Genomic DNA, 13,416 nt, shown 5'->3' on the forward strand with positions numbered 1-13,416 from the left:
GCATAGAATCACTACGAGTGATTTAATGTTTCAACATTGACCATTTCACATTATTTTATAAACAAAAGTAAAACAAAAATATAATTAGTGTCCAAATATGATACAAAAGAGAGCAGAATCTTGCGGGCGGGGGTTGGTGGTGTGTTTGGGACCAAGACAACGGAGCGCTGTGAGTGGTGGACGCCTGTTTTTTCTCGTGGTAGGCCTGGAGGCCAGAGTCAATGTTTACTCTTTTTTGTCTTCTTGTGGGAACGATGTGGGGACCGGGACCGGGACCTTCGCCCCTTCCTCTCTGGAGATGGAGATCGGGACCGTTTGGACTGTCTGGGACACCTGGGGGCGGGAAGAGACAGGATATTTTTGAGAATGAGATATTCTTTGCACAAAATAAAGGTCACGTGTCACTTGCTTTAAAGGAGAGCTGCTATTTGATTTTCGGTTGCGCCTGTCAGAATCTCGACTCCGTTGTCGGTCTCCGTTTTCACTTTTTTTGCTCTTTTTGTCCTTCCGGTCCTCTGTTGACCTCTCTTTTGATTTGGACGTCGACCTCTCAGGCTTATCGTCATCCTTTTCAAATTCCTACAATAGATGATAAAATGGTTCCATTTAAAAATTCAAACACATTTTGGGACCACTTTGTGTAAAAGCCAGATTCAAACCACAACATTGTTTTTGTGCTTCTCTAATTGTACTTTTTGTCCAATACGAAATGTGTCATTAAAGACTTCTTTATCTTACCGAGCGCTTGCGTTTCTTTGTTGAAAGAGCCCCTTTGTGTTCCAAATACCTTGTGCAGCAGTTTGTTCCTGTAGTGCTCCACGTGCTGTTGGATGGTCATGCCGGACTTCCTCTGCCTCTTGCCGCTTTCCAGCTCATCTTGGACTTTCATAACTTTCAACTGGGTTACAAAAGGTGATGTTACGTAGTATGGAGGTGGAAATCAGTTGTGACTTTCAAAAGAGGAATCATTGAAATGTGTTCAAAGGAGTTTATTTTTTGGGTGCAACCTATTATTTACCTCTTATTTGCTGTGATTGTCCTCAGGTCAAAAGTTACTTTGGCGCCATCTGGTGCAATCTTGGTGTTATTAACTTTCCTACTTTGATGGTGTTTTTTGTTCGCATTTAAAACTTCCTGTCTTATTTACGGTCGTTGAATGTAACAATCAATAGCGAAACTGAAAGTGTAGTCAAACTGAAAATGACTTATTGACCCGTGTGTGATTTCAAGTTAGTTTATGGTAGCTTTGTATACTACTGAGAAGCCTCAAATGAATGTGGGTTGATTATTGCGGATAAGCCGCCATATTGTGGCATCTATACACAATTAGAAACTCACCCTAGATTATGAAAAATCAAGTAGTCATTTTTTTTTCTTCCTATTTGACTACTGACAATTTTAGAAAGAGTGACTTACTTCCAGCTCTCTCAGCTTTTTTCTTTGGCTCTCCGACATTTGAAAACTTCTGAGCGAGCTCTGAAAATGCGCGCTGTCGTGTTTGGGCGAACCGCCCGAGTCATCGCTGCTGTCGCTCTCGGAGTTTCCTCCGTCCAGTGAGTTGACGCTGTTCTCGCCAGAGAACAAAAGAAGCGTGTTGACGCTGAACGCTTGTGAAAGGTGTCGGCAAGAGTGTCGATGAAGCTAAAAAGCGATGGCGGAGGTCCTTACCTAACATTCACTTCTTTGTCATTGTTCTTGCTTGACGCGGTGGCGCTCCACTTGGACTCGGGCAAGGCTGAAAGAAAACAACGTTACATAAAAGGCGGTGCTCTGCAGAGGACATTCGTGTTACCTGGCGAGAAAGTCTCGTCATCGGCCGTCTTCTCCCATTTGGACAAAGGCCCCCTGGAGAGAGCCCCCCCCTTGCTGTCGTCCACTGAGGACAAACGGGAAGTGGGTCAGGACGCTGTCGCGCTCCCAAAATGGCCGCCGCGCTGGACTCACGTGGCATCCCGTCAATGTCGTCGATGGCGCTTCCCAAGGGAACGCCGTCTATGTCGTCGACGGGAACGCCGTCCAGAGGGTCCCAGCCCATGGGGCAGCCGTCGAGGTCGTCCGCCGGCCCTTTGCCCAAAGGTCGGCCGTCTAGAAGAGCAGCGGCCATCGCTGCGCCGTCCAGTTTAAAGGACGTTTCCTAAAAGAGGAGCGTCGAGTCATTTGATTGGCGCAGAGACAAAATAAGGAAAGAAAGTAGTAATTTTCCACTCACTTCTTCCACTTCTGTCAACTCTTCCCCAATTTTGGCCAAGCCCAGGAAGATGTTTTGAAGATGGATAAGATAAGGCTGCGGGTAAATGGCCCAGTCTTCCCACGCTCGAAAACAACTTGTGACCTTTTGCTGCAGGAGGTGGCGTAATTATGTTTTTAAATTCTCTTTAAAAAAAAAATTTTTTTTTTTTTTGCAAATCATCATGTTTACCTTAAACTGTTCAGCTTGCAGCCTGGCTTGTACATTTTTATACGCTTCATGAAGCACTCCAAATATCTGCAATAGCTTTGACTCGAAGCTAAAAATAAATCAGCAAAAATCCTAGTTATAAATAACATGAAAAACATCAAAAAGACCTCGTATAAAAGGATGAATAAAAGGAAATCGTACTGTTTGCGATAATATGATGCCCCGGCGACTTTGGCACTGGAGTTGTATAAAATGTCTGATACCAGATACAAGCTGGCAATCTGCAAAAACAAACGCAGTGAGGTTAATGTTGCTGGAGGGAAACTGGATTTCTCTAAAATAGCATGCAATGACACAGTAGGTCTTCAAAAAAAAAAAAAATACTCACCTTCTTCTGAAGGGAAGTCTGAGGCGAGGAGAAGGATTGAGTAACGTGTCCCACGACTTCCTCGGCGGCGTCCGCTCGTTCAAGACAGAAAAGCATGGCGGCGCCGATATTTCCTTTGCTGGGCGTGAGCTCCTGAAGCAGCACATCCAGCCTCTGCCTGTGCCTGTTGAGCAGAACAATGAAAAACACTTGAGGCTGTGGGATCAATTCAATTTATTGAATAATATGAAGAACTATTCTTTTTTTTTGTTGATTGTAGGTTGTTTTTGTTTCTTCTAGGTTAACCGGATAGTTTATAATAGCATAGCCAGTTGCAAAAATGTCCTTCTGTAACTCTAATAATTTGCAAAAAAGAAAAGAAAATGTCATTTTGTTTTTTTACTTTAGCCGATTTTTGGCTCTGCGATTCAGAATCGATTTTCTGTTAAGAACCATTTTTGATTCAAAATGATTTGATTGACAACGATTTTTGCTTCAATTTATAGATGTGCAAAGAATCGTAATTATCTACTCCAGTACTCTGACTCGCTAATGCTAATTAGCCCGCTGCTCGCGGCACTTTTATCACACACAAAAGAACGGCTCCACGCTGCAAAAAAAAAACTTTTTGGGGAATAACTTGATCGTGACTTTTTCCTTCTACTCTCTAACGTGGCTACAACTTAACAGTGTATCAAACCACGTGGAACCACACTGCCCCTAAGTGGCCACATCGTGTACAACATGAACAGCGCTCCCAATAAAGGCAAGACAGTATCAAATAATTTAAATAAAATAGATTTTGGGACATTTAAAATCGATTCTGAATCGTACTAAATGAAAAAGGATTTTTTCCGGGGCATACCCCTAGTATACTCACTCTGTTCTGAGCTGCCCCTTCTTCACCTCCTCCTCAGGAGTAGCGGCCTCCTCCCCTTCATCATTTTCCTCGTCTCTGTCTATGTAGCTGTTGAGGATGGGGGGCCTCCAAACGGACCCTCCGCGGAACATACGGAACTCCGTGGTCCTCCATTTGGTGATGGACTCTCCCTGTGGAAGTGAAGGTCAAATACACGCACACGTTTCGGACTCCGTGTTAATGGAGAAGGCATTTCTATTATCGGCGTTGGCTTAAAAACGGGCCCTAACAGTCAAAGCGAGGGATATAAAATGTCCATAAATACCTGGAGGATGGTGTATAGCTTCCAACGATAGTAAACATGATTTTGACTCTTGTTGTCAAAAAGGAATCTGAGCAAAAAGAAAATCATTTTAGGCACCTCCACAGGCTTAATAGTTAAAAAAAAAAAAACACACACACACACACACATCATTCTCGTACCTGTACTCTGGGTTGCTTTTTTCTTTGTTCATTATCATGGCTTCAAACATTGGACCTTCACGCACCACAAACTCTATCATTCGATGGATGAGGAATAATAAGTTTCTGCGCGGGGGGAGAAACAGAAAGTGATTTATTTGCGTCCAACCTTTAATGTTCTCTCTGTGTCAGTTCCGGTGGGGTGTGTGTGTGTGGGGGGGGGGATCTCTTAATACCTCTTTACACTGAGCTAGTGACCCGTGCGAAGTGCAGGCTGGCTCTTTACGCTAGTCTTAACAACGTCGGTCCTTGTCAAAGCATTTACCGTTTGGGGAATGTGGAGCGGAAATATTTGCGTTTTCACTCGAGTGCACGCTTGTCGCTGCGCTCGACGGCGTACAGGACAGACTCGGATCGCTCAGTCAAAGAGGTCAAAAGGATCCCTCAGAAACAAAAGCATTAGACATTTGACCTTCAATGAGGACTAATTGCGACTAGCAAAACAGATCTTTATCTTTTATGTGGCAAAAAAAAAAAATTGCCATATGATGCTTTGTTTAACTCATTCACTGCCATTGACGGCTATAGACGTCAAAAATTCATTTGAACTATTTCTATTAGTTTTTTTCCACTTGTTAACAAGAGTATGAAAACCTAGAAGAAGAAAAATCGCCTGACACGATTTAAAAAAAAAAGATTATTAAAAATTAGGGAAGTCAGGCGATTACATTTTTTAATCGTAATTAATCACATGACTTCACTAGTTAACTCACTATTAATCACAATTTTTTATATCTGTTCCAAGTGTACAATAAAAATAATTCCAGGTTTTCATGCTCTAGTTAAAAAAAGTGGAAAAAATGTTAAACTAATAGAAATAGTTCAAATGAATTTTTGACGTCGATTATAGCCGTCAATGGCAATGGGTTAAAAATAAGTCCACTAGTTGGATGTGAAATAAGGATAAGACTCACAATAGCAAACAAAGCATTAGGGGTGTGCCCAAAAATATCGATTCTCATAAGAATTACGATTCTCATTTAGTACGAATCAGAATCGATTTTAAATGTCCCAAAATCTATTTTATACTGTCTCCCCTTTGTTTGTGTATGCCTTTATTGGGAGTGCTGTTCATGTTGTACCCGATTTGGCCACTTAGGGGCAGTGTGGTTTCACGCGGTCTGATGCACTGTTAAGTTGTAGCCACATTAGAGAGTAGAAGGAAAAAGTCACGATTACGTTATTCCAATAAAAGTTGTTTTTTTTGCAGCGTGGAGCCGTTCTTTTGAGTGATAAAAGTGCCGCGAGTAGCGCGCTAGTTAGCATTAGCGAGTCAGACAGGAGTAGTTCATTACGATTCCTTGAACATCTATGGATTGAAGCAAAAATCATTGTCAATCAAATCATTTTGAATCAAAAATCGTTTTTAATCGAAAATCGATTCTGAATCGAATCGCACACCCAAAAATCGGAATTGAGTCGTGAGACATTCAAAAGATTCCCACCCCTACAAAGCATATTCATAACACGAGATTGTGTCCCTTGAATGAATATCCTACATCAAGTCACGTTCTTACGCTGAAATACTCTCATTTGACTTTGTTTATTGGGTGTCAATTTCTACCCGGCACATTTCTACAAGGGAGGGCCGAGTAGATCCCAGGCCGAGTAGATCCCAGGCCGACCCCTGGTTTTGTTTCGAGGCATTTGCACCACGTCAGCCCGTTTTATGAATAGGAATTAGAAATGAGAAGAATAGAAAATTGCTAAATAATCTATATTGGGATATATAGGTCTTTCCTACAAATGATCTTTGATATTGTTTTTTTTTATTATTTTATGTATCAAAAGTATTAGAAGTGAGTATACTGTGAACGTCTCCCAACTTCTATTATTACTAGAATGACAATGACGATTTTAGAAGCCTAAAAAGGGAGAAAATACATACTGTAGTTTCTCATATAATCACCGAGGGTTTTATTAAAGGTAAGGCGTTAATTATAAGGTAGGCATTTTATTTGTACAAATGTGGGCTTTCTTAAAATGACATTTTCCAGACATGATTTTTTTGCAATTTCTGCTCTGCAGGTGTGTGTCAGTCAAACTTAAATGATGAATGATTTTCGTTAGCTGAAAAGGGAGGCTTATTTGAGGTGTGGCATTTATAGGACTGGATTTGTTCACAATGCAATTAATCACAGCATGGCTTTTTGCTAAGGGAAACTATTTTAACTCATTCACTGCCATTGACGGCTATAAACGTCAAAAATTCATTTTAACTATTTCTATTAGTTTAACATTTTTTTCCACTTTTGTTAACAAGAGTATGAAAACCTAGACATTTTTTTTAAAGAAAAGATTATTAAAATTTAGAGTCAGGCGATTCAAATTTGTAATTGTAATTAATCGCATGACTTCAATAGTTAACTCACGATTAATCAGAAATTCTATATCTGTTCCGAATGTACAATAATTTTCTTCTAGGTTTTCATACTCTTGTTAGCAAAAGTGGGGAAAAAAATATTAAACTAATAGAAATCGCTCAAATGAATTTTTGACGTTTATAGCCGTCAATGGCAGTGAATGAGTTAAAAAAACAAAAACGACACTAACTAATGCTTGGTTAGGGTTTTATCTTTGAATATACGTGACCTGCCTCTGCCCTATCACTTGTGTTCTAACAGCTTGTCAGTCGTAGGAGGAAGAGTGTGTGTACCTTTCGGTCGGGATAACCACTTTGACTACGGCTTCGGACAGAGTCTGTTTGTGAAGTCAAACCAAATAGTGAAAATATGACAAATGTGAGTATTTGTACAGATGACATACTGCAGGATACAAAACAACAGAGTAACGATAGCATACATACTGTATATATATAGCAAGGTTTACTATCCACTTCATGAATGAGGATTGAAGATCATTCTAACAACATTAACTCATTCGCTGCCATTGACGGCTATAGACGTCAAAAATTTATTTGATCTATTTCTATTAGTTTAACATTTTTTCCCACCTTTGTTAACAAGAGTTATGAAAACCTAGAATTTATTTTTATTGTACACTTGGAACAGATATAAAAATTGTGATTAATCGTGAGTTAACTAGTGAAGTCAAGTGAATTAATTACGATTACAAATTGTAATTGCCCGATGCCCCTAATTTTTAATAATCTTTAATAATCTTTTCTTTAAGTAAAATTATTATTTTTATTTCTTTTTTTTAAAAAATAATGATTATTAAAAATTAGGGGCGTCAGGATTTTAATCGTAATTAATCGCATGACTTCACTAATTAACTCACGATTAATCACAAATTCAGAAAATCTGTTCCAAATGTTCCCCCCAAAAATTCTAGGTTTTCATACTCTTGTTTACAAAAGTGTGGGGGGGATGTTAAACTAATATAAATAGTTTAAATTAATTTATGACGTCTATAACCGTCAATGGCAGTGAATAAGTTAACTATGCTTCATCTTGCCCCTCGGTTATGTAATATAGTCAAAAACCTGTTTTGAGAATACGCACCTGTCTACATGACACTGCAAATACAATTCGGCCTTTGGAGGAGCAATGACGCTACACTAGGAGAGGTCAGACTGGCCACTACTTCACTGTAGCTTGTTAAATGTCAACACTAAATGATGTCATTCTAAAAGTGAGGGCATCGTTTTCCAGACTATTAACTAACCTTCCCTTACGCTGTATCCTTCTACAAAATATCACCGACTTTGCCTATCAGTGATGTCAAAGCTGAACGTCCATCACATTAGGCACACCTGCACAATCGACAGCAGTGCTTCCCAACCCTTATTAAGATTTGAATGATGAACCTTCTGCCACCTAGTGGAATACTATTTAATTCAGGGGTCAGCAACCTTGACTGTCAAAAGAGCCATTTTAGGCCAAATAAATAAGAAAAAAATCAGTTGGGAGCCGTAAAACATTTGAACATTGTGATGAAGGAAACAGTGTTTTAGTCTAAAGTATTGAGCGGTCAAGAGCTAATTAGAGCTGCACCAGAATGCAAAAATACGCAGCATTCAGCTTTTGTCATTCCTTTCTTTTTATTTATTTTTTATTTTTGGGTGTAATTTTTTTAAATACATTTTTAGACTTTTTTTTTCTAGAATTTCTGACATTTTTGGCAATTTTATAGCCATATGATAATTTTCGGGATTTCTTATTTTTGTTTTTGGACATTTTAGGGTTACGTTTTGAACATTTTCTTTCTTGACTTTCCTTAAATCAATTTTCTGACTTTTTTTTATTTTTTTAGCAATTTTGTAGACATTTTAGGGTAATTTTCACGATTACTGCTTTTGTTTTTGGACATTTTCTTTTCTGTCTTTATTTAAATCAATTTTCTGAAAAACATTTTCTGACTTTCTTCTTATTGTTTTGGGGCATTTTATTGTTACTTTTTTTTATGTTTTTTTTTTTAAATGTAATTTTCTGACATTTATTTTGGCAATTTCATGGACATTTTATGGTAATTTTATTGCTTTTCTTCTTCCTTTTAGACATTTTATGGTCCTTTTTGGACATTTTTACATAATTTTAAAAACATTTTCATCTACCTTTCATCTTTTTTTCTGACAAAAATTTAGATTTTTTAAAAAAAAATCTAAATCATTTAAAAAAATATATTTCATCTAAAAAAAACAAGTATATATGTAAAAAAATAAAATAACATAATTTCTACTCATTTCTTTTAGTGATCCACAGGAAAGGGACTTTAGAGCTACATTTGACTCCAGAGTCCCAGATTGCAGACCCCTGATTTAATTTTCCTATCCATCACTCTAACAGCTGGCATAGACAGATGAACAAAGATACATTATTTACTGTAAATATTTAAGTCCATTTTTTGGACCAATTAGATGAAATTGGATCATTCCCACAGCACATTAGTCATTCAGCATTACTAGAAAGAGTCCATCACGAAAGCTGTATAAAATATAATAATACAGTCTTGACTGATGCTGCCAGAGAACATATTTTTTTTTAAATATTGTTAAATTGATTTCCCTCTGAACGTATCAACACAAGGCACTTTTGACTTGACATTATTCTTGTCTCATTAGATGTGCAGGTGCACCCAATGAATTGTCCGATTGGCACGCTTTTCTGATATCATGCGCATGCACAAAGTCAACAAAGTAGGCCGTTACCTTGTCGAGGTCGACTTTGGACAAGGCCAGGGGTTTGGTGAAGTCATTTCGAAAGCGATCCCTTGTCTGAGCGTTGAAAGGAAGACCGGACTGGGGTGGCGGCGCAGCCCTCACCCCGACCGGAGTGTAGAGCGGCTGAGGTGGAATTCGAGCCGGTTTGCCCCATCCCAGCTTCATTTCAAATCCCATTATCACTTTACCTAAAAGCAAACATCAGAATGAGACATAGCCATGAGGATGACGGCGAACAGGAGCACGTTTTTCGGAGTACCGTCAAGCGCCGCCAAGGCTCGCTCCGCATCTTTCCGTGTCATGAAAGCCACAAAGGCTCTATTGGATGTTCTGCAGCGCTCCTCGTCCGTGCGGGGCCACATTATCTTCACGCTGGCCAGAGGGCCGTACTTACCGAACTCTTTGCAAAGTATTTCCTCATTCATCTAAGGAACGACGGAGTGCGTTATAGCAGCTGTGGGGCTAAAATGAGATCACACCGTTGTGGGCCTACCTTTGGACTTATACAGCTGATGTATAGATTAGTGGTGGTCGGCACAGTTGGGTCGTCGTAAAATACTGTGGGACACATTGAGGTTTAGCAGTGCATAGTTTCCATCCATGAATGTAGAAGCCCGGGTTCGACAGTTTCCTTACTTGGTCGCCCTAACAGTGGTGATTCCAGAAGTCCGTATCCTCCTCCACCAGCGGGGTCGTTTTGCTTTCGTTTGTATCTTTCCTCGCGTTCTTCCTGAATTCTATATTTTTCACAACGCATGTACAAAAATATTATTTTTAAAAAATATAACCGCGAAGAACTTTTGTGTAAACTCACATCTTAAGTTCCTCTTTGAAGAGCTCTAGGTTACTCTTCTTCTTTCCCTCTGGCTTTCTTTTAAAAGCCTGTGAATCCAAGACGCCATTGCTCATGCCACTTGATTTGTTTGTTTGAAATAAATGCAAGAGCTAAATTTTGGAATGTTCATTATGTGTCCAGACTTACAGACTTTCTGCTGTCTGCAGATGATGCTGCTGTGACATCTTCAGGCAGGGGAACATACTTTGAGGCAGGTCGATAAAGCCGACTTTTGTTGGCCTCTGCTGCTTCCTCTTCTGCAAGGAAAAAAAAAGTAGTCCATAAACAATAAAGGCAGTTAGTCCTTCTGCTTTATTTGTTTGTGACATTTAAATGACAGAGTTGTATTCATGAGAGTATTTGATCTTTTTTGTTTACTATGCATGTAAAAAAAAAATCGCAGCATCTAGTATATATAGACTTATAGAATGAGATTTGCAGTGTAGTGTAGCAAGTCTTAACCCCTGACCTTTTGTTGGATTCACAATGCCCCCACGGACAAACGTTTTCCCGCCACTCTTTTGGCTGGGCTCAAATGATGCTAAAAATTCTTCAAAAACAACAGCTGCCTTCTCTTGCTCCTGAACGGCATCAAAGCAATCATGCAATATAGTTCATTAACACCATTTTGAAAACATTTCCTTTTTCGCTGAATTCATAATCGCCATACCTTTTTCTTCCGCACTTCTTTTTCCTTCCTTGTTAGTGTTTTGACTGGAGTGACAGTGTTTCCCTTTTTGTCAGCCATTCTTGAACTGCAAATAACAAAAGACTTTTGTTTTATTTTATGCATGAATTAGCCTTTAAAAATGCTTAACAATGATGCCCACATTAACCTAAAAACTCATCTCTTTTTGCACAGATCAGCATCAACCAAAGGTAACTGGTGTGCAATTATTTACACCAACCTAATGGAATCCTTCTAAAATGAACTATTGCACTGATGTGGCACATCCATGCACACTTATCTGCATCCTTACATGAACCTTGACAGTAGTCACTCATTCACCCTTGCCCGTATCCTCCCATGCAGCCTCGCTTGCATGCACCTTTGCCTAGAACTTTTCAAGCACCCGAGTGATGATATTAAGAAACTGCTGAGGTCAGGCGGGTACGGACCCCACGCAAGGCCAGATCAAATCGGAGCGCGATAAATTAGTGTAAAATTATGATTGTTTTGTTCAAATAAAAACATTTGTACACAGAGTATTAAACAATTACTTATATATATATATATATATATATATATATATATATATATATATATATATATATATATATATATATATATATATGACAGCAAGCAGTATATTTTGCTTTATTGAACCAGTTAAAAAAAAAAACGGGACCACTTTCCTCACACAGCCTCTTTTAGTGTCCTTACATTATTAAACAGCTTTCAATGTTTTGATGCTATGATGTAATTTTGTCATATTTATAAATGTTACTGTACATAGTGAATATTGCCATGAAGCTTGATTTAAAAAAATAAAAATAAAAAGTGTGTGTGTGGGGGGAGGGGGGGTGAAATCATAATCGCAATAGCTGTTAGAAAAATCACTAATCAATCTTTTCCTAAAATCGTTCAGCCCTAAAATCAACAAGAGACAAAGGACTTTGGACTTTTCTCTGGTTGGTCAGTCCTGGAAGAGCTAATGTAATGATAATGTCCAAGAGTCAGAGTCTCAGACCTGTGGGATATTGTGTTTACTGATGCTCTAAATCACTGCAGGTGCCGATAACATTTCAAATGCGTCTGTGACTCATCCTGCATGTGAATTTGGCTCCGTGTAGGCCCGGTTCCATGCTTTCTGGTTTTGTCACCCGCATATGGTGATGAGGTTTTAATTAGGTCAGGCGGGTCCTCACGTACTGTGTCTTTTGACTCTTTCTGTGCAATATGACCCAATCTGATGTAGTCCCACACACCTTAGGTTGACGTCAACCGTGAGGCTAAACTGTAAAGCTTTTTTTTTTGTTAGCATTTAATAGTAACAGTTATGGAAAAAGTCAAAACATTAATACAAGCACCGAAAAATAGATGCCACACTAGCCTGTATCTTTACATCTAACGACCTGTATCCTTCTATGCACCTTTGCCAAAAACCTGGCCTTTGTCTTTTCATGCACCCTTGCCTGTAATCGTCTCCTCCTTTATGAACGATCATTTTCATTGGAATGACACTAAATAATAGCCTGGTGGTCCAACACTAAATTTGGACACAGTGTGGTTATTTTAATGTGAGACAGATTTGTAGTAAATTACAGGCGCTGTGGGAGGAAAAACAAAAACACATCACAACTAAAGCAGTTTCTGCAGAGAGCTGCATTATTAGTATAATGACAGAGTTAGCAACACACGTCGTGGCTGGTTTAAAATAAAAGAATAAGGTTTGTGCAAGGTAAACAGAAAACAAGTTCCACTTTCAGAACTAAAACGATGATTTAAATGGCCTATGTCTCCCCTTACCTCCTATCGACGCTTCACTTAGCTAGCATTGCTATGCTAATATCAACATTTAGCTTCGCCACTGTATTCCAAGGGGATGCAAGCTCAGCGGTTAGAGAAAGAAATAGACGATCCTATCACAAAATATTCCTCCTCAAAACATCCCTTTCAGACGACCACAAAAAAAACAGCGTGAAATAACTAAGTCACCAGCGCCTAGCTAACACAACAGACCGCTACGCGTTAGCAACGCCTAGCAAGCATCGACACACGTTATTAAAAGCATAACGCATGCACACGGGAGCTTCCGAGCTTTATCATAAAAGTGCAACTTACAGTGTGTTTAGTGTTACTGCTTCACCATTCTGGCAGCAACAATAGCGGATAATAACAACATGCTACCACACAGCGGAATACACAAGACGACTGGAGTTCATTCGGTAACATTCAGAGCTCATAGATATTCATGAGGGGGGCATTTCACTCTGTTTGGCTCATTGTTATAATATTTGTCTGCTTCAGTGTTTTACAACTTTTATTTAGTCAAATGACTTATTTTACATGACAAACATCTCACAAATAAAAATTCACAAAAAAAGCTTAAATAATAAAGGCATCCGACACAGAGCAATTGTACATTCTGCCATCTAGTGGAAGAGTAGGTAATTGTTCTGCCTGTCACTATTTGTCGCTGGCATAGATAGTCAACAATTATTTGTTGTAAATGAAGAATAATTCTCAGACAAATTAAGAGGATTTGGATAGTTTCTGATGGCACACCTGAAGACCTCTCTCTCTCTCTCTCTCTCATCCATCCATCCATTTGCTATACCTCTTATCCTGTATTATGGGTTTTTTTTCTGA

At 39.0% G+C, this 13,416-nt stretch overlaps 1 protein-coding gene across 1 annotated transcript; it reads right to left on the reverse strand.

Moving 5' to 3' along the window:
* Window positions 1-3: 3 nt before the first annotated feature.
* LOC144036141 (U2 snRNP-associated SURP motif-containing protein) lies at window positions 4-13,047 on the reverse strand. The gene is made up of 24 exons (XM_077546514.1): window positions 12,889-13,047; window positions 10,774-10,858; window positions 10,573-10,684; window positions 10,251-10,360; window positions 10,083-10,150; window positions 9,905-10,005; window positions 9,762-9,826; window positions 9,528-9,693; window positions 9,257-9,456; window positions 6,803-6,846; window positions 4,108-4,212; window positions 3,950-4,016; window positions 3,646-3,815; window positions 2,787-2,949; window positions 2,600-2,679; window positions 2,420-2,507; window positions 2,210-2,338; window positions 1,945-2,134; window positions 1,793-1,876; window positions 1,669-1,735; window positions 1,417-1,564; window positions 788-898; window positions 410-579; window positions 4-333 (listed from the first exon to the last, which is right to left on the reverse strand). Exons 2-24 carry the CDS (start codon window positions 10,849-10,851, stop codon window positions 219-221), a joined length of 2,631 nt encoding a protein of 876 aa, XP_077402640.1. The 5' UTR covers window positions 10,852-10,858; window positions 12,889-13,047; the 3' UTR covers window positions 4-218.
* Between the last annotated feature and the right edge of the window lie 369 nt (window positions 13,048-13,416).

The sequence above is a fragment of the Vanacampus margaritifer genome, chromosome 16 (assembly GCF_051991255.1).
Source record: "Vanacampus margaritifer isolate UIUO_Vmar chromosome 16, RoL_Vmar_1.0, whole genome shotgun sequence".
Taxonomy (NCBI): Eukaryota; Metazoa; Chordata; class Actinopteri; order Syngnathiformes; family Syngnathidae; genus Vanacampus; species Vanacampus margaritifer.